Source organism: Thamnophis elegans, chromosome 5 (assembly GCF_009769535.1).
Source record: "Thamnophis elegans isolate rThaEle1 chromosome 5, rThaEle1.pri, whole genome shotgun sequence".
NCBI lineage: Eukaryota > Metazoa > Chordata > Lepidosauria > Squamata > Colubridae > Thamnophis > Thamnophis elegans.
In genome coordinates, this window is record NC_045545.1 from 32310628 (window position 1) to 32333010 (window position 22383).

At 37.8% G+C, this 22383-nt stretch overlaps 1 protein-coding gene across 1 annotated transcript; it reads left to right on the plus strand.

Annotated features, from left to right (window-relative positions):
• The first annotated feature begins 55 nt into the window (after positions 1–55).
• On the plus strand, positions 56–16637 carry LOC116508863 (NADH-cytochrome b5 reductase-like). The gene is made up of 7 exons (XM_032217638.1): positions 56–137; positions 1712–1891; positions 3962–4110; positions 8612–8699; positions 11541–11645; positions 13924–14127; positions 15658–16637. Exons 1-7 carry the CDS (start codon positions 87–89, stop codon positions 15859–15861), a joined length of 981 nt encoding a protein of 326 aa, XP_032073529.1. The 5' UTR covers positions 56–86; the 3' UTR covers positions 15862–16637.
• The last annotated feature ends 5746 nt before the right edge of the window (positions 16638–22383 follow it).

Below are 22383 nucleotides of genomic sequence, written 5' to 3' on the forward strand. Positions count from 1 at the left end.
CAATCCTTCTGAAGGGGCGGGGCCGCGCAGGCGCTAAGCTTCTGCATGAGAGAGAAAGGGGGGGGGTCTGCAAGCGATGAGCTGGCATGAAGCCATTATCCCAATGCCAACCTATGAAGAACGGTTTCAGGACTTGGGTATGACCAGTCTAAAGAAAAGAAGGCTTGGGTGTGTGTGTGACGTGAAAGCAATAATCCAGTATTTGAGAGGTTGCCACAAAGAAGTTTGGGAGGTTTCAACTTATTCTCCAGAGTCCCAGAAGGCAAGACGAGAAACAATGGATGGAAACTAATCAAGGAGAGAAGCAACCTGGAATTAAGGAGGAATTTCCTAATAGTTAGGACAATTAACCAGTGGAACAGCTTGCCTCCAGACGTTGTGGGTGCTTCATCACTGGAGGTTTTTTTAAGAAGAGACTGGACAGTCACTTGGCATAGGGCTACGTTTCTCAACCTTGGCAACTTCAAGATGTCCGGACTTCAATTCCCAGAATTCCCCAGTCACCAATGGCCACCTTCAAGTTGGTATAGGATCTGCTTGAGCAGGGGGTTGGACTAGACCTCCAGGGTCCCTTCCAGCTCTGTTCTGATTAAACATGTTTTTTGCAGTATTTCTTTCAGCTACTCCCCCACCTCAACAAGTGAGGTAGCTTTCCATTGTTCTTAGCTGTATTAGCATCCTTATGCCAATACTAGCTGAGAGCCTCTGAAGGTGTGCAAAATATGTGTATCCCTGAACAGCCAATAGATTGACAACATGAAGGTCTTCCAACCTAAATCAGGGAATCTGCAGTAACAGTCCTAGCTTCAACGTGGCAGGTGACATCCACCCTTATTTCATTTGCATTGTGTGCATAGCACAGATTACAAAGAGCCAGGATTCAATCACATAGTAATACCCGTCATGTCGAAATTGGGCCAACCTATACCTGACAGATGTGCACCCTGTTTTTGTTTAACACCCCCCCCCCCCACCAAGTAAAAGCTAAGCTGGTCTCTTCCATGGTGAAATAACTCTTGCCATTAAGATGTTTTCCCTGATCCCTTCCCTTCCTTGTAATTTAATTCCTTGTTTTTTTGTTCTGTGTCCTGGAACAATTCTGCCCTGACCTCTACTGCCTTTGAGATATTTGAAGGCAATTATTGTGTCTTCTCATCAATAAATCAATAACAATACAATTTTATTCTTAGTTTTTATATTATTCTTAATTCCGGTTTTATATCTTAACTTAATATGATTAAAAGAATGTTAGATTTCTATACCTCCATAAAAATCAAAATTAGTGTTTTTTTATAGTGCTATTGTTTTATACATTCTGGTTTTTTTATGCCACTCTTTGCCCCCCAAAAGGATGAAACTGAGATATACCACTTTCTGATCCATGGCAATACGTAGTTTGTTGTATGTAGTACATTTATTCATATTCTTAATAGGAGGCTTGAGACAGTATATAACTCTATAGTTTTTTTCACCTCAAAGCTGGTCTGAATAGGATAGAGCCTAAAATGTCAAGGAACTTTATTAAAAAGGTGGCTTTTAATCTGGCCTTTTCTAATTTAAATTCCAATGCTGCCTAACTGCATCATAATACATCATATGCCCTGCAGTTATTCTACACTTAATGACACCTACTTCCATGTCTGATGCAGAAGAGAGAAATCATCCCCATCCAGCAATTTTAAATGGAATAATGTTGGATTGTGTTTTGTAGGTAATGGATCAGAGTGAAGAAGTCTGGCTGTCTCTGAAGCCCAGAAAGCCACTATCATATCAGTGTTGTGGCAGTGGCTGCAAACCCTGCATTTATGATGTATATCAGGAAGACCTAAAGAAGTGGGAAGAGGCCAAGGCAAAAGACGATATAAGCCTTCTATCCAGAAAGAAGCAGCAAGTAGATTATTATTAAAATTATTAGGGTTGTGTCATACATTTCAGAGAGATGCTTCACAAATTTTATTCTTGTAAATGAAAGCTGCTGGCTGTCCCTATGTTGAGTGTGTGTGCAGAGTTGTTTCATTTATCTGTCATTTCCCCCAAAGCAGCCACATAAGCTCTACCAAAGGATGCAGCAGCTTTAAAGCTTTGAAGAGGATGTTGCATTCATGCATTGCAAAGCATTTCTTTTGAATGCCTTTCATAGACCTACTTTTTTTATTTACAGCAAAAATTACAGCAAAGTAGAACTCCTACAAGTCTTCCGATAACTAAAGATGCAAAACCAGGGTTTTCACACTCTCTTTTATTTTGCTTTTAATTGCTGCAAAGCTTTTGGTGGCTAAGAGTCAGAAAGATAGAGAAATATTTAGGATCAAAATTCAAGGAGAGGACTACTAGAGCTATGTAACACTCTAGGGAAAAAAATAATTCAAGCATTTGCCATATTGACATCTATTTTTTCCTAGATTAAGCATTACCCTGCCTTAGGTTTCTAAAATACAGTCAAGCTTCTCAAATTTCCCAGAACTGTAGAGAATGCAGAGGTGTTTTCTTATTGTATTATTAATATTATATTTAATAAATCAATATTTAAGTCATACCATATTTATAAAGATAAATAAATATGATATTATAGTATTATACCTAATAAATATTAGAGGAATGCTAGAGAAGGTATTGCAAATGAGATTTCTATTCTGCTATAGCCTAGACCTCAGTGGAAATATCAACTACCCGCAGGATGGTGTTGTACAGGTGGTCCTTGATTTATCACCTTAATTGAGCACAGAATTACCATCATGCTGGTCATTATGTGGGTCACCACATTACCATGCCTGATTTTATGGTCTTTTTTGCAGCAGTCATTAAGTGAATCACTGTGACTGTTAAGCAAATGCCACAATGATTAAACTCATGATGGGCATTATTTTTTTGCCAGAAATTGATTGTTAGATGTTGCAAACAGTATACATGTGGACTGGTTGCTGAATGTCCAAAATGCAATAACATGACAATGGGCACGGGTGGGGAGGGGCCCCATCAGAATTTCAAATCTGGGTTATATAAGTAGCCCAAGGAGGTCTGTTGTAACTTCGAATAGTTGTTAATAGTTGTTAAGCAGCTTGCCATAAATCAGGGACTACCTGAACAGCAGCAGGCTTAAACAGATTTACTTGAAGTTCTTGGAACTTACTTGTGAGTAAACAGTGCACAGATTGTTTCATGAGCTTGTAAAACCAGAGGGAATGTACACTAATGGGGAAATCAGGAGAACATGAGGGTCGGCGAATAAAAATGTCAGGATTAGGGCTTTTTCATTATTTGCAGTGAGCTGATTAAGATTTTAGCCTGGAAGCCATTTCTCTCTGCCCTCAATGTAGAACATACAGATAGTTTATTACTTTCTTGTTCAAAATGTTTAGTTCTAAAGTTTTAAAAAATTCAAAAAGAATACAGTGGCTTTCATGCTCTCAAAAAGATTAAACCCATGGTAAATAACATCAAAAATATGAAAAGGAGGTACTTTTTTTTTTTTTTTTTTTTTTGAGGATGGAGGTAGGTCTGTGTGAGACTGTGAAATGTAGAAAATGAACTTTTTTACTAGATCTTTACACATAGTTTTGCCTGATGTCCAGGAATTATTGAGAGCATTTGTGGTTCTGCCAAAGAAAGTCTGGTGTAAAATAAGGAATTGCTTTTGAAATAAATAGTGTAAGAAAAGGCAAGACAGAAAAATGTCTACATATTCTGTGTTCTACCATATTTCCTATTGCTATGCAATTGAGGTATTTTGCTTTTACTAATCACATAGTCTTTAGGTTTCGTTCCTCATGAGCAAGAAAGCCATTGCCAAATTCAGAATTATGTGAATAAACAGGTGTTGGAATTTAAATGGGATTCAAAAAGGGTAACCTATTGAATTAGATAATGAGTGTATTTGGTTTTTAAAACTTATTTTTGTTTGTAGTGCCACAGTTTGGAGGGTATTCTTTAAAATAGTAATTATTTATTGTTGTTCTTGCAGAGTAGCAATTTAGACCTAAATCCAGAAATGTTTATGGCTTTCACCATAAGCTCTGTGACTCAATTGACCAAGGACACCTACCAGTACACTTTTAAATTGCCTGGAAACAGCAGCTTGGGGTTGAGATTGGGACAACATATTGTGCTAAGGTACTGTACAAAATCTATAGCAAAACTATCTGTAGTGTACAATTTGTTTTTCAATTTTGCTCTTGATCTGTAAAAATTTCATACTGAGTACATTATAATTACCACACTCTCAAAGTGATTCTTTTGAAAGAATGTGTGAATTCATTGATTTTATTAATCTTGTTAATTGTATAGTATATGCTACCCTATAGTCACATTTTCTTTCAATTGCATTATTATTGGAGGTAGAATTAAATGTGTGTATGAAAACCACTTTTTAGGAAAAAAGAGTATAGAATTATAGTGAATTGATTCACAAGGACAATGTAATCTTGTTTTACTATCAGGTAGATAAATAAAACATAGTATAAAACTATCTCTTTGTATTTATTATAATTGTATTCTGTCATTTCCCCAAGAAATTCCAAAGAATTATAGGAACTTTCATCTTCCCAACAATTGGGTAGACTAATTATTAGTTAAAGTAACTAGCAGGACTTGCCCTATGGACATATTGTTAGATAGTTGTCCATTGTGCATTTTATCATACTGATTATCTGAATGATCTGTGAGCCATTAAAATAGTCGTATAAATGAACCTGATATTAGGAAGCAGTTGCACTAAGATTATACAATTTTTCTGATAACTAGCTGTTTCACATAACTTAATAATGATAATAATATGGATTGTATTGAACTCCACAGCTGTCAGTTATTGATTTGCACTTGACAGATAATGGAAGTTGACAAAAAAATGCTGTGACAAGTCACCTTCTAGTTTTTGAAATGGCTGCACTTAGAGCCATTTCTATAAATGAGTATCATCAACCTCAGGACAAAATCTCTGGCTTTCACGATTAAATCATCATTTGTATCACAGAAGTTATAGTCTGCAAGACAAATTTTGCTATTTGAGGCTATTTCTAAAGCCGTTATTCAATATTAACATTTTGGAAAAATAACATAAGGGGATACAACTAGAAAATGAGGGCAAATACATATATACCTACCTATCTACCTACTTACCTACCAGGCTTAATAATGAAAGCTGTATCTTGCAAAGATGTTAGACATATCTTAACCATCTGCTTATTTTGTATCACATAGTTACAGTTATCTGGCGTATGTGATAATAAATCTAGATAAATGAATATTCCTATGCTATCAAGAAGCAAATTTTCCAAGATTTTCTATTTCCAAAATTCCTCAGTTCTGGCATTCAATATATCAGCCCTTGGGATTATTAAAAGCATTCAAGAACATTAATGACAAAGGTTTGATTAAAGTATTTTGTCTGTGTATTCCTAATTAATCAAGGAATAGCCCCAGAAAGTATCAGTGGCGATGGAAAATGCTGGTGGAAGAGCTGTAGCAAGGACCAGAATGAAGGCTAACACAAAGAAGCCTACTGTATAAAACCACCAGATGCCAGAACTGGTGGCTTCAACTGACTGTGACAATGTCTTGTCAGTCTTGTTAATGGCATGGTTCTGACCTATATGGCATGCATTTCTTAGTCAGATCTACCTTATAAGGCTGATAAAGAGTGAGTGATAGTTGGATGAGTCCCTCGGCAGAGGAAGCAGGAGAAGGATCAGGGTCAGGCTTGGACAGAGGAAGAAGTAAGGGCATGAAATACCTTTAGGGTGGTGATGGGCAGAGAAAGACAAGGCAATAATCCAGAGGTGGGCCACATACAGGAAAGGTACTATCAGTGGTTGAGATCAATCCCACCTTCTGGCCATTAATATTCACTATAGATGCTAAGCTACTAAATCCTTGTTGACCCTGGTCTCTGGCTGTTGCTCTTAAATTCCTATCTGCCCATATAAGAACCTCTTATCCATAATTTGATAATGGAAGAGGCAGCTGACCTGCCATGTTTTATTGAGACTGGATGTTTTCAGAGGAGGGGCATTCCACTCTTGGAGATATGCCATCCAAGTGTCATGTTTGGCATCAAGCATGATCTCTTGGCAGAGAGAAATATGGCAGTTGCCATCCGAGGGGCCTTGTAAGATTCCATAACTCAGGAGCCAAAGCTCATAGTTAAAATTTGGTTCTAAAGAGTCTTTGCATTTATTGCGGTTTTATCAACCTCCCAGCTACACAGCATCATTCCTGCCTCAGCTGCTTGATTCTGTTGCTAGGTTTAGTGGTAGATTCACCAAGGCTGATAATTCTTGAGAATCTCAGTCTTCTCCCAGATGGCATAGAGTCTGATGCAGCTCAGGGATTCATGGCCTGGAATTATGACAGAGTTTCTCAAAACCTCTTTGAGGTACATTTTTGTTTATTACTTTCCTAGTTTTGTTAATGCTGTTCTGAGAATGGAGCACAAGTAGAAAGTGGAGCCCACATGCAATTTTTATGCTCAATCAATTTGTATCGAGGCACAAACACTTAACTTGAAATCACATTCAAATCTAACTAAATAGAGGTGTCTAAGCTTAAAAGTATGTTTAGAAAAAACATTCCCCACCATCTAGTCAGAGCTAAGAAGCTTCTTGGATGAGAAGCGAAACGTCTTCTAAGAAAAACCAGGAAGTCCAGTTGCCTCTTGAAAAAGCACCTTTGAGACAACCATGATCTGGATGACTGAGAATCTCCATAGACATTTGGAACACACAGTTTCAGGGAGAAAAATATTTCAAGAAAAATTCATAGCACCAATCACCTTGAACCAATTGTTTCTATTCAAGGATTGTTCTGGCAAACATAATTTGGGATATCTTTGTCACTTGAACAGGAAAAGATCAGTGGTGCACAGAGATGGCACTAATTATGCTTCTTGATGAATTTGAAAACACAGGGGGAGGGTGTACAAATGACCTGATACCTCTCGATCTCTTAGCAGCTTTTAATACTATAAATCATTATAACTTTCTAATTCAATCTGTTGGAAATGTAAGTATTGTAACAGGCTTTCCTCCTTTCTTTGTGGCTGATTCCAGTGAAGGTTGATAGGAGGGATAAATTAAGTATGAAGCCCAGGTTTGTGGGCTGTCACAAAGCTCAGTGTTCTCACTCCTCTTGCTTAATGCCTACATGAGGCTGGTGCCTACAATCATCTGCCTGTTTGGAGTCAAGAAGTTTGCAGATGCTGCTCAATTCTATATCTCAATCCAAGGCCAAACAAGTGATGCTTGTCCCAGTACCTGGAGGTCATAACTGTCTCTGTGGAGAGACTCGGGCTCCATCTGCAAGAGTTAAGTAGCTGTAGGAGTTGGGTCCGCTTGGAATTGGGAAATATCACTCTTAGTTTTGGATGTGATAGCATTCAGGACACGTGTGATCTAAAGATTATCATGGACTCTCAGCTCCTACTTGAGTAGTAGATGACAGCCATCGACAGGAGGACCTTTGTATAGATCTATTTGATGTGCCAATTATGCTTCTTTCTGGATCAGGAGATTCATGGTCACATGACTTACTCATCTTGGATATGGATTATTGCAATGCACTCTAGAGTGAATTGTCTCTGAATATCACTTAACTGTCCAAATGTTGCAGTACAGGCACTTATGGGCATACCATAGAATGTCCATGTAATACTTCTGCTTTTTGGAGTGCATGACAGTAATTGCCAGCAAGCTTCTGGATAGAATTCAAGGTGCTGGCTATTATCTATAAAGAGCTTCATGGCTTAGGCCTCATTATTTGAGGGACTGCTTGTTTCCCATGGTTTCTGCCCATCCTGTCTATTCAGACGGAGTTGTCATGCTCTATGTGCTATCTGCTGAGAATGTGTCCTGATGTAATCCCAGAAGCAAGCTTTCTCTGTAATAGCTCCTGCCCTCTGTAGCAGCTTTTCTTCAAATGAGCCTTGAAAATCTAGCTGTATCGCAGGACTTGTGCCAGGGGACTGGAGGGCTCCTTTGCTAGGTGAGAGATTGATTGTGGTTTATTCCCCTCAGGTTAACCATTGTGTTTCTACCGATCAATTGTTTTTATACTTGGTTTTTATAATTATTTACTGCCCAAAGTTGTCCAGAATTGGCTGGTTTATAAATACAATATATAAATAAATTTCATTTGAAAAACACCAGGCTGTTAAGCATAGCAGGTATCACTTGTTAACTTTTATTTCTACACATATTCTTTTAACAATGGTGTCAAGATAAAAACCCTTTTCTGCTGCAAACTATTAATAATCCTCAGCTTCCCCAGTGTCGTTCTTTTCTTACTTTATAGCAGCAGAGCAGTACAACATAAAATACCGTGTCTGGCTTTAGGAAAAATGAAGAATTGTTAAGGAGGTAATATGGCTGTGCTGGAGAGAAAAAACCTGAGGTTATTTCAATACTTGGATCTCTGCGATCTTACTGCAAAATGGGAAGGAATAATCTGTTGTTTGGCTGGCAGAAGATAACCCATGGAGATGAGGAAGGATGCCTGCAGTGCTTTTCAGGCAACAGCCTTTGTTGCGAGAACCATACAGGACTTACAAGTATTGTTGGAGATTGAAATCAAGATTCCATCCCTTGATCTTCGCTCCTTTTCTCATTTTTCTCTCCTTCAGAGGAGTAGTGAACGGTCTGGAGGTTCAGAGAGCTTATACTCCAATTACGCCTGTGAATGCTGAAGGGTTCTTTGAAGTTTTAATAAAGGTAAATAGGTGCCTTTGTTCTATAAATTAACAGTTTGACACAGCAGCGGTCAACTTTTATGCCACAAGAGTGGCTTTTAGAACTGGGGGCCTGCCATTAAAGTTTTGATTTGTTGGTATTCCTGTTGCCCCATACCAAGCCCTACTCAACCTAGGCAGCAGGACAAAGCATGGAGAAACGGAGCTGATTTGTTTCAGGATGCCCTCTGTTACTGAAGTGAAACATGTATTCCTGAAACTTAAAAAAGATTGTTAGAAACCAAGGTATGAACACCTTAGTGGAAAACAGTTTTTGTTGTAGCAGATCCTTGAAGCAAATCACAATGAGCCATCAGGTTCCCTTCTGCTTATCACTAGGAGTGTAAACCATAAATTGTGCGTGACCCGTCAAAACCGCGGTCCACTAAAGCGCGCCCGATTAAAGCGCGTATGTGATGTCATCAGCAGGGCGACAAATACGACCGCGGAGAAAAAAGGGCGCTTTAAAAAGCGCTTTTAAAGCAAGCCGATTCACATAAAGGTAAGGGTTAGGGTTAGGGTTAGGGTTAGGTTAAGGGTTAGGGTTAGGTTTAGGGTTACGTTAAGCAGGGTTAGGTTTAGGGTTAGGTTAAGGATTAGCGTTAGGTTTAGGGTTAGGGTTAGGGTTAGGGTTAGGTATAGGGTTAGGTATAGGGTTAGGTTAAGGGTTAGGGTTAGGTTTAGGGGGGTTAGCTTTAGATTTACGCGTTAATTTTAAGTTTACCGCTCACAGCGTGCTGTTTTCGTCGCGCTGTGATGACGTCACGTACGCGCTTTCGTCGAGCGCGCTTTAGTCTACCGCGGTTTTGTGGTGGAACCAAATTGTGTGCTAGTTTTTCTGTTGCCCCCAACATAAGTGACATCGAGCTGGCCACACCCACCCTGGTCACCCCGAGGTCAAACACAACCCTGACGTGGCCCTCAATGAAATCGAGTTTGACACCCCTTGTCTAATTTCATGAAAAGAAGGACTAGGGGTGGCATGATAGCAGTGTTCTAATATTTAAAGGGCTACCACAAAGAAGAGAGGATCAACCTATTCACCTGAAGACAGAACAAGAAGCAATGGATGGAAATTAATCAAGGAGATATCTGACCTAGAAATAAGAAGAAATGTCTTTATAGTTAGAACAGTTAATCACGGGAATGTCAGAAGTTGTGGGTGCTCCATCATTGGAGGCTTTTTAGGAGAGATTGGATGATGACTTGTCTGAAATGGTATAGGGGGTTCAATTAGAAGACCTCCAAGGTTCCTTCTAACTTAGTTATTGTGATATGTTTTACTATATTTAATCTGCATTAATACATTATCTTTATAGGTTGACTCTGCTCGCTTATTACATAGATTTTTTTGTATTGCAATAATAGTAATAACAATTGTAATAATACTTTCCTTTCCTATAGAATCTATTCAACCCAAATGAAACCATTATTATGCTCTAACAAAAGAGATGGAAACACCCAGCATTTGTATAGCTTGGTGTAGATTGTTTTGTCTTTCTCAATCCAGACAATTTTGGGAAGTAGTGTATTATTAATTGTAGTAGTACTATTACTGCTTTTACAACTAGTAGTACTATCCCAAGTGCTATTCAAAGCCTCAGTGTTCCATGATTACAGCACTACAGGACAGTTAAGTGTGCATGAGTGGTGATTTTCTATGCTTATCCTTATTTCTGAATGATTCTTTAATAATATGATTTTTTGCAGGGGTGGGGAGTAGCAAAACCTGATATAGAGTTTTTCTCTGTAGGATTTTTTCTTCTGTTATATAAAAGAATTTATTATAAACCGGTCTGATTGTTTCTGCATTGGAATGAAGAAAAAAATCTATTCTTAATACATTTTCTCCCTTGAAACCAATATTCCATTACATGAGATACATAGCAGCTGAAGTCTTGACTCTCCATCCCTTTAATTTAATATCTCCATTTTCTTCACTGTGGCTAGACTTGCCAAAATTTTTTAACATGGCACAGTTTTCTACACTAAAGGCAGTCTAATACTACATGCAAAATGTAACAGTAGAAATTGCTGTAGATAAATGAGAAGAAATCATTTATTTTAATTGTTGGGTAAAAACAATGCAAATTCAAGGAAGAGGAATCTGTAACATGTACAGTGAGTTACACTATAATAAATATTGTAATTTTCAAGGTGCTACACAAAATTCTTTTATTTTGCTAGATTCCCATTGAATGTTATTTGTCCAAAACTTAGGCACAATACCAGTATAAATTAGCAGTCTTAGTTTTCATTATCCCATTTCTTTTGTTATGTATGAAAATGTTTCCTACCAGTGTTACTTATGAATATTTGAGGGTTTCAATTGTGAACAAATTTTTGTGTGTCACAGATCCATTTCTATTCAAAATTCATAACTGAAAGAAGACTCAAACAAGGCAAAATAACACAACTGGAATTTTACTTCTCAGAATGTTCTCTTGTTTCTATAAATACACAGAAGATGAATGGTTACTTGCAGCTGCTGCCAATTAGTATATCTAGTAAATAAAAAATCTTGCTTGCAAATTGTTTGTAGTTTGAGCAAGTTTAAAAATACTTCCGTAGTTTTTGTGCACAATTAGGATTAAAAGCAAAAGACAATGTTTAATTTAAATCTAATGTAATGAAGCATTGCACACAAATGCTAGATTTAAGTATCACCCTGATTTAATTTCTCCCCATATTCATCTGTACCCAAATGCTTTTTTAAAAAAAGTCACATGTTTTAATTGAGAAGATGTGAATTACTGGAAGTTTGTATTCCCACTCTTATCTTTTTTTAAAATTTGCTTTCTTTGATTCTTGGTTCTTTTGCAAGTGCTATAAAACTGGACTAATGTCCCAATACATAAAATCATGGAAAACGGAAGACACCATTTTTTGGAGAGGACCATTTGGAGGTTTTCCCTATACAGCCAATCAGGTAATATCTATAACAAATCGCAAACAACTACTGACATTTATTCATTTTTGGTTTTTGAAAATGAAGGCAAAAAATCCGTAAACCAATTTCCCCTTTCCTGGATTATTGAAATACCATCAGTTCTTGTGCAACTTTTAGATTAGGGGAGTTAATTGTTTTTTCTGGATTTTCATCTATGATTTCTTTCAACTACTTACTACTAGATTCTTCCTAGCGTAATTCCTGCGCTACAGCAGGCTTAACTAATTACCACTAAATACCTAGTGATTATAGAATTACTGCTGATGGTATTCACATACAATGTTATGCTGTAATGCCTTCACTAAGTCAAAGGCAAATAATATTATGCCTCAATAGTTATAGTCAAAGTAGAAGGACTACCATCTCTACCTTTGGCTGGGGATTATGGGAATTAAAGACTGCTATATCTAGAGAGCTTCATATTGGAGAATGGCGGGGTAACACAATGTGGACTAATCTACAGAGAGTCCAAGGTAACGGTGTTGGCAGATATGATTATTATTTTGAAATCACTAACAGCAGGTGTACTCTGATTATATGTAATTTATTCCTGTAACTTAAAGTCTTGGATTAAACAACATAATGGTTGTAGGATATCTGATTGAAGATTTTGAAAATGTCATTTATTTAAAGTCATACAACAGCTTAAGAGGGTCGCAAAGTATAATTTGAACAAAGCCTTATGTTTTTGATATACATATAACTATGACTAGACCAGCCAATTTTGAGAATAGTAGAAATATATCAATAAACATTGTCATTATTTACTATAATTTGTTTTCAAATTTGAAAAAGAAAAATTGTAGCGTATAATTGAAGTGTACATATTCACATCTATCAATGTATGATCCTATGGCAGTATTACCTATATTGTAAATAGAGGGGGGCATGCAAATACTTTCCAAGTACAAATTCAGATAATGCTGAGTTTCCAACTTTAAGACACATGGACTTCAATTCCCAGGATTCCCCAGCCAGCATGGGAATTGAAGTTAATGCGTCTTAAAATTGCCAATGTAGGGAAATCCTGAGGTAATGGAATAACTAATGAAGTCATCCTGGAACACTTATATAGCCAGATTAAATAATGTGTTTTACATATAAACTGGGATACTTCCAGCATGGTCCTAGACCCCTTTATTTGAAAGCAATGCTCAGGCAATGGGCTAAATATGTACAGGGCTGTGTTTATTAATATAGCTAACAGCATCATCTTCTTAAGATCTTACTAGTCTTTCTTCAGACTTCATTCTGAATACAAAATTATGTAGTTATAATCCAAATAAATAATAATCTTATGGATTTTGTTATTATTAACTAGATAATTTAAGACTGGAATCTAAAATTTACTTGCTAAGGAACATTCCATAAGTATTCCTTTGGTCTTGTATACAGGCTTATACTGCAAATGCTCATCTGAAACAAAAAACATATTTATTTCTGGGTGACACATACATGTACCTTAGGTGGAGTCATCCAGCACAGTCTGATTTAAATCGAAGTGATGCAAATCTAACTTCTTTTGTTGGTTTAAATCTGACCATCATTCTTTATGATTTTGTAATTAAAGAGAGCAAACGCTAGTTTTACATTGTTGCCACTTTACAATAAGGCCTTTCACCAGTTGCATCCAGTCTACACTGTTGTTTCTCTCCTTATAGAGGAAGGTCTTTAAAACATTCCCACATAAAATTGTTTGTGGGTTAGGAAGTTGATGGTGTTTTCCAATCAATCACTCTGATGGAATTGGCAGCATTGCTCTATTAAAATAACAACAACACCCCTGGTGTATGTGCTTTGTGCTATCACACATGCAGGTGCCATATATGTGGGCATGTGTGTATGCATAATTTTGTATTTCTTTTGTCATGTTTATGTAGTGTATTTTGGAGGTGGTGACCCTTTGAGAGCTGTATGCAATGAAATTTCATTTTAATATATGCCAATTAGCGTACATTCAAAGTGATAATAATGTTCTTTTAAGTCTAAGTATATAGGGGCTGAGTTTGCACTATAAAAGGGTGATGCTGTTTTCATTAAATGGACAACAAAGAGAAGAGCTGTGGATGCTTATACAACAATGGACTCTTTCTTAGGAACACAGGGATAACACTAAGGTTCGGTCTAGGAATATGGAAGCATTTAACAAAAATGGCTTCTCAAGACATTTGAATGTCACTCCTTTCTACGCCATCTCTTTTTTTTTTTTTTTTTTGATGACTTAATACACATTTGCTATATTTTGTTTCATTATTAGTATGGAGAACTCCTCATGCTCGCTTCTGGGACAGGCATAGCACCAATGCTTCCTATTATCCAGTACATAACTGAAAATGAAGATGATGAAACTTTTGTAACTCTGGTAGGCTGCTTCAGAACTTTTGAAAATATTTACATGAAAGCTCTTCTTCAAGAACAGTCTCGATTCTGGAACATCAGGACATTTTATGTATTAAGCCAGGTAAATACTTTTTTGACAAATTGTCTCTTGGAACTTCTGAGACATTCCCTTCATTTGATTGTGGGCTTTGCAAATAGTGGATGACGAATTCATAACAATCCTGCATTCTCAATGTAACTGAATTGTAGCTTAGCAGCAGAGTACATGTTTTGCATGCAGAGAGCCCAGGTTCAATCCCTGGTGATGGATCCCAGGTAGGGTTAAGAAGGATTTCCTGACTGAAGCTCTGCAAATCCAGCACCCATCTGTGAAGATAAAGTTCGATCAAACAGCTGAAAATTTATTTTTTCATCCCTTCACTATGTGAGATCCCTTTACCAGGCACACCAGAGTGAGGTAAATCCTGTATTGCTTATAAGCGCTGGAATGCACTCCTGCAGGAGTCGCCTCAGACCCCTTTGCACTTTTGAAAAGAACTTCCTTTCCGTCTGATCCAGTGATGGGTTGCTGCCGGTTCGGCCTGGTTCAGCAGAACCGGTAGTGGAATTCAGACCTGGGTCACAGAACCGGTAGCGATCCAGGCCTGCCATGCCCCCGAACCGGTTCCCTCGCTGCCCTTTGGCCGCTACCATTTTGGATTTCGGTGACTGCATACGTCCGCATGCATAGAACAATTTACATTGAACTGCATGCACAGTGCGTGTCTTGGGTTTGCAAAGTGCGCTATTGCACGCAGGTTGCGAACCGGCAGTAATGCCAGCAGCAACCCACCCCTGATCTAATCCTCTTTTAAGTGTTTAAATAATTTTAGGACTTCCTATATTATAAATATTAGATTAGAGCAGGCAACAAGAAGAACCTGCTCAATTCTGAAGTCATTTTTTTTGTTCCCAATTCAGGCTTTTTCATGCTACTTTTGGAGGACACAAGGCAGCTTAAAAATCTACAGAGGATGGCTACTCCATTAAGTCCAGTGCCCATTTTTCTCATTTCATTTTATTTTTCTATACTTTTTTCCTTCTCTCTCTACATTTTCTGTCTTCTACAAATGCATAAATTCTGTGCATCTCTTATGGCACAAATAGGGCTCCTGAGACAGCAAACTACTTATTCCATATTTACAGCATTACAGGGCATATCTGAGTGAGATGCTCAAGCAATCGTTTCAGAAGCCATCACGATATTCAGGTTTCTGCTTTGATCAGCTAGTTTGAAAGAAGAGAATGCTTTTTGGGTTTAACCTGATAAAGGTTTAATCTTTCTTGTATGAATACATTTTCTTCATCCTCTGATCAAATTAACTAAGCATTACATATTAGCCAAGAATGGCAATGATCCCGCTAAAATTAGTTGTGACAAATTTTAGCTACATTTAGACTATTAAATTAGCAGGTTTTGTGAAACAGTTTAAAATAGAAGAGTAGGACTCTATTTTAAAATAAAGTATCTACAAATCTAATGACTATTAGACAGATAAGACTATTGATGTGAGGTTCTGAAAATGCATTTGAAGTCTTAATTAATTTAGAATTCTTCATATATTTTTTGAATTTTGTAAATGTTGCACATGTTATCTGTTTTACCTTTTAGGAACAATCACTTAAAAATCTGCCATGGAGCTTTCAAGACACAACACACCTTGGTCGAATAAATGAAAACCTGATTAAGAGTATGGTGAACTCATGTAGAAGGCAACCATTTGTACTAGTATGTGGCTCAGTGACATTTAATGAAGATATGGAGAAGTGCTTGAAAGCAATTGGTTTTGAAAAAGAGTCATATTTTATATTTTAAATCACTTCAAATGAAGTGGGCATCTTGGCTACAAATATTATTAGTGGGCAGGTTTGCTGAACTATTTTTAAAAGTTTATATGATGTATATAAATAATTTTATGAAAGATTCCATAAATTAACATAATTTCAGAGCTAATTATATTACTATAATTCCGTTTGTTGCGAGTTTTTCCTCTGCCTTTTATGAGGATATTGAGATCTGGTATGGTGCAATGTATACAGTACAGGAACAAAGATCAAAGTCACCATTTTGATTTTCCAGCTATTGATCTGAGTTACCTGAAACACTTTCTCCATGCCAAGCTGAACCACATGCACGAATTACACTATAAAAATATATCTCTTGCTTTGTTGTTCTGTGGATGATATCTGAGGAGAACATTCTGCTGTGTAGCTCTATATTTTCAGAGTTGCTTTATCAGCATTTCTGAAAAATGATTTTTAAAAATTGAAGGACACATTGTGAATCGTGCTCTAGTACACTCTAAATCCCCCGGATTGACACTTCTTTAAGAATCACAATAACTAGAAACAGTGGATTCCAGTATTATTTTATTCCTATTAATTTAAATATATAGTACATTTATGAAATACCTCCCAAACAATTATTTTGCTAGCAAAGCAGTAATTGTTCTAATAAATAACATAATAAATAAATAGAATTGCATTTTTTTTTCACAGTACGTTTCCAAATCATGCTGGTTATGGTTCTTTTCTAATTTTTGTTTATATATTATGGAGCACTGAATTCAATAAAGCACTAACTGATAAGAATAAGATTAAGCTTGGTTATATTTTAGCTTTTACTGAATCTATTAATACCCATTGAAACTCAGGTAGCAAAATCTGTACTATAATAAGAGACTAAAACACTTCCATTTTGTATCATAAGGACTACATCTGATCTGTTTTAGGGGGAACAAAGATATTGATCTGTAAACCAAGGAAACCTGATATTTTAGCCTAATGGAAAATTGCATTGAGTTTTGTTTCAGTCATAGAAACTGCTTTGTGAATGGAAAACGCCCCAAACCTTAGTGAATATACCTTTCCCAGTAGCGATAGAATAATCTATAAAACTTTGCTTCTGAGTAGAGAAAGGTTATAGTTCAGTGTTAGAAAGTCTGCTTTTGTACATAAGTTTCCAGCTTGAGTCTATCATATCTTTATTTAGCCGTATCTTAACAGGCAGCTCAGTGATCTGACTTGAAACAATCCAATCCTCATGTCTTTGTATATACTGTACAATGTAATGTATGTATTGAACATGAGACTATTGTTTTGGCTGGGAAGAATTTATATGAAATATATAACTATTAAGTAAGGCAAGAAGTAAGATAAGAGTCCTGCAGCTGCTGAGGATGAGAAGCAGAAGCAGTCAAGGCCAGCTGCCTGGAGAAATCAGGAGATGCAGAGGTAGGATGGGAGAGACTGGGATGGGAGTGAAAAGTGACTGGCTAAGAAAGCAGGGACGCAAGCAGGAATCAATCCTAACGTGTTAGGGTTTGTTTTGCGGGGAACACATGCAATTTTGGGTCCACACCAATGAACTATGATTGTGTGTGATATTAAGATATTGGAGTAGGCAAGGGAAGGCCCAGTTTCTAATCTCTCTTAAGAATGAAAGCCAGTTTGATAACCTTGGGGCAATCATTCCCTCTCTGCTCGAACAGCGTCAGACTCTACAAAAGTCCCTGAAAAAATATAAAACTCCCATGTTGTGCCATACAAAACAATTGTACCTTGAAAATTAATTAGGAAACGTTTTAAGAATGGCAACAAGTGGACCATGATAAGTCTTCAATGTTTTAGGAACAAAATAATCTGGTTTAACCAATAGGCCAATGGTGATGATTGTATCATTTGATGAAAGAAAGTTTGGGCAACTTTAAATTTCTTTCTCACACTCCACACTCTTGTTTTGCCAGGCTGAGTTTATGTTTTGGTAATGTCAGTGCTGCAGTTCTCTATCCATGATAGATTTGACAATCTAGTGAAATCCTACAGACCCCTTCTTGGAACAAGGTATTTACATTCATAAAATAAATGCATAGATATAGATTCCATTAAATGAAATCAATAATGCTCAAATATAGGTATCAAGATATTTTAAATTTTTAAGGGTATACATTTTAAATAGGGAGATTTAATGAAGTTAACAAACACTTTCGGAGTCTAGAGGCCATAAATTACTTTGTTGCCTACATATATTATTGAATTAAAAACTAAAATTCAATTCTTTTAGGGGAAATAAACTTGCAATATTTTTTTCTCATGCAAATTCACAGTCCCCCTGCAATCCCAGGTGGAAAAATCCCTGGATTAGGGTGTGGGGGGAATAGCCACCTCCAATTACAATCCCATGGGCTCCTGGGATTGTAAAACCAGTTTTCTGGATCCTCATCCTACTTCGGTGTATGCAAGTTTTTGCGTGTTGCTGACATATCAGTTTGCAAGACGATTCTCACAGATCAGAATAGTCTTGATTATTTTCAAGTTTTAGATGCTTCTCAGAACATTGCAGTGATAAATATGAAGGTGTATTTTGTTTAAATCCTGCTATTTGGAAGGTTGGAGTAGATTTTGCTAAATTATCAAAGTATCTTAACCTCTTTGCCCCATCATTTTCATTATTGCTTTTTCCACAAAGCAGCATATTCCCAAAGTAGACAGCTAACAAGAGGACCCTTGTTGGTTTTCCTCCCCCTCCCTCTCTGTCTACTGACTGACAAATGGTTGTAGCCCCATTTAAGACATCATTTGTGCAGCACAGGCACCAGGTCAGGAGAGGGTGAAACATGTCACGAGGCTGAAATACGATGTCTCCTGGGATCAGGTCACAGCTGGTGTTTCTGTGCAGTCTGCATGCCCCCTCTCCTGACTGATCAAACCCATTGTGTCTATTGTGTGCAGCAAACAGCAAAAGCTGGAGACACAAAGCAAAAGGAGAGGAATGAAGAAAAACTAGATGAGCAGAAAGCATGCTGCTCCACAGGGGATGTTGCAGGCAGGAAGGAAGGAGAAAAGCAGAACTTGTATCAAACCAAGTCATATTTTTGAATCGACAATTACTGATGACCTACAGTAGTACACCTGTATCTTGAATTTCGCTTTTATTCAGATCTGTGAAATAAATGCAAGATGTGATAATTGCCTAGAAAAGAAGGAAAGCTAGGAAAGGCCAATAGTCCTGGTCCTGACTGAGACCTCCTTAGGATCAGAGTTGGAGAACACAAAAGCTTGTGGAAAACTTCCTGTCTGAAAAAAAATCAGATTGAGCATGAAATCCTGGGTGCAATCCAGCCCCTCTCTCTTCAGTTTGGACTTCAGGTCCTGAAAGTACTGTATTTTTTGGAGTATCAGACACCAAGATTTTAAGAGACAAATTTTTTAAAAAAGTTTTTGTACTCTGCACACCTCCCAAAAACGCCTCGTTTTTTATGAAAACAGGCCGAATTTTTTCCCCCAAAAAAGGGCATGAATAGCCTTTAGGAGGCTTGTAGAATGCCCCTATGGGGTGGGGTCCCCCAAAACAAGCAAAAAACAGCCAATGTTTTGTCAAAACGGGCCCATTTTTTGTCAAAAAGGCATGCATAGCCTTTAGAAGCCTTTCCCCCCCTGGGGAGATGGGGGGGGGAAATTAAGCAAAAAAACGGTCTGTTTTTCGCTCATTTCTGATCTCCCTGGTCTCCAGGAGCACTTTGGAAGCCTCCTAAAGGCTATGCATGACTATTTTGGTGAAGGGGCGGCGTTTCAGGAGGCCAAAAATCTGTATTGAGTGTATAAGACGCACCCAGATTTTCAGCCTCTTTTGAGGGAAAAAGGTGTGTCTTATACTCCCAAAAATACGGTACTTCACTATAGCAGATCATTCCACAATGAGTACAACCAAGTGCAGCCTGGATTTGGGCGGAACTTAGTGCATGACCTCTACTGATCTCCTGCAGAAGTCAAATAAATGCTAAAAACAATATTTGTCCCTCCTCTTTTGCTTCAATCTGAACCCTCCTTCAGCTGTTTATCCGGTCCCTTGAACAATGACCTGTCCCTTGACTATTCCTTGCACCTGCCTCACTAGAATCTGATATGGTCTCTGCTGTTTTCACCCAGGGTTATCTATTCAGCTGAGCTGTTTCTCTTCTCATATAAATTTTGAATTGCTTCCCAGACAATGTAGTTTGCCTCTACTCCTTGGCCAAGATACAAGGACGCTCTTTTCAGTATGTATCTCTCTCTCTCTGCAGTTTCAATCAAAGGGACCAGAAGCAATAGACCTGGAACAGGCTGGCTATGCTGCACAAGTATGAAAAGAAAGTCACCTCATCCGTGTTCAGCATAAATGCTGAGACTCGGTTGACAGTCCCCAACTTGAGAATTGTTTGACTTTTGATACATAAAAAGATAATTCAGTGTTTGATTCTAAGCATGTATTGTTGTTAGTTGCGAAGTTGTGTCTGACCCATCCAGTGGTGGGTTTCTATTTTTTTTTACTACCAGTTTGCTCGGTGGCTCCATCCAGCCACTTCATTCTCTATCGTCCCGTTCTTTTTTTGTCATCAATCTTTCCCAGCATTAGGCTCTTCTCCAGTGAGTCCTTCCTTCTCATTAGATAGCCAAAGTATTTGAGTTAAGCATGTATTATTGGAGTATGTAGTAAATGCTGATGGGTTTCTGTTCTGACCCCTCCTCTTCATACACCAAAGCACACCGAGACAAAGATACTTCAAGGATTTATTAACACACAGACTAGACCTTGGCAGCAATCCAGCACCGACTAGACCTTGGCAGCAATCCAGCCTGCCAAGATAGCCACGATAACTTCTCCAGCTCTAGTAAATACATTGATTCCTGCAATGAGCTTGTGGAAAGCCATTCCTTTTATAGTCTTGAGAGGAGCCTAATTACCACCAGCTGAGTTCAATTATCTCCTGTAACTGCGTAACTGTTCTTTACGCCTATTAGCCCTCCGTTGCTGGGCATCCAGGACCAAAACTTCCTTGTCTCCTCCCCACTGCTCCAAGGCTTGACTTCAGGAGCACACTCCTTATGGCTCTCACCACTGCTCCAGGCCTCAGGGGCCTCCTGGTGGCCAACCAGCTTCTCTGCGCCCTGCTCAGAGGCGGAACCCTGTTCAGGATCCTCCACATCTTCCAGAGCCGACTCATAGGGCCCCTCGCTGTCGGAGTCTGGTGGCAGCTCCAACGGTTCCTGCTGGGCCACAACAGGTTTCTGAGTTACACTTTAGTTGAATCAATTTTTTAATCTTTATTCTAATATCAGGTTTGCAGGACAACTAATAATAAAAAATAGATAAAATTACAAGCATCAGTAAAGCATTAAGCCTAATTGAAGAAAGCATGGTAAGAAGATCCTTCCAATTAAAACCTATTTTGGCTTCAAGCAATCAAAGGGCTTCTGAATGACACTGTATTTATTTACGGGCAAATAAATTGAGAGTTTGAGCAAATATCTAGGGCTTACTTAGCACCCACGATGTGGATAGTTACATGAAGTTATGACCAATCTTGGAAGTCCTGTGGAAGTAATTCTACACTCTTCGAAAAACCCAATGCTGGTAAGCATGCCAAAGTTTAATTTTAAATGTTAAAAAGATGGATATGAGACCTTGCTTTGTCACTTCACAAAATTGAAACTCCTATCTGCCCCCTTATGGATTTTTTCGGAGGGAGCAGGGAAATTTGGCTAGCCAAACTTAATTGTTCTAATGAAAAGAATCTCTAATCTTGACAGTAAAGATCCTGCAGCAAAATCCCCACATTCATTTACAGTAAGGTAAAATTATTTTAAAATCATAGCTGCAGATCAGAAAAGGACAGCTTTTATGGAGCTGGGCAAGTACTTTTGGGAAGAAGTTCATTGCAGGCCCCGAGGTAAAGCAAAACAGGTAGGACTGGGTCATACTTACGAAGCAGTGAAAGAGGAGAGTTCAATTTTTTTTTAAAAAAGTATATCAAGTAAAGTAAACAGACCTCAAAATGGCGATTTCTCTCCGTGGATGATTGATGTACCTAGCCGGTGTTATCTTCCTGCAGACTGCTCCTTAAATTTTTCTTCTTTGGAAATAGAGGGGAGCGAAGCTCTGCTTACTTGCTTATTTATTATGCCACCCAAGTCAAGGAAGCGTCTTGCTACAAAAGAATTTAAAGAATCTTCATTGGAAACACAGCCTTTGTCTCCTATGCCTTCTGCTGGGGAACTTTTAACACAGGAATATCTCCTTAAAATGCTTAACGCTTTTAAGAAAGAAATTAGGGAATTTGTATTGGAATTATATGATGATTTAAAATCTAAAGTTAATCAAATGAAGGCGAATACGTTTGCAGCTGTGTCTGCTCTGTCAGATTACTCTGCTGAAATAGAGAACAAATTGGAAAGTCTGGAGAAGGCTAACTTTAATTTGACTACCAATATTCAAATTTTACAACAGAAAATTAGAGACAATGAGAAACAGCTTATGATGTTAAATTTTAATAGGAAGGCATCTTCTATAAGAGTCAGA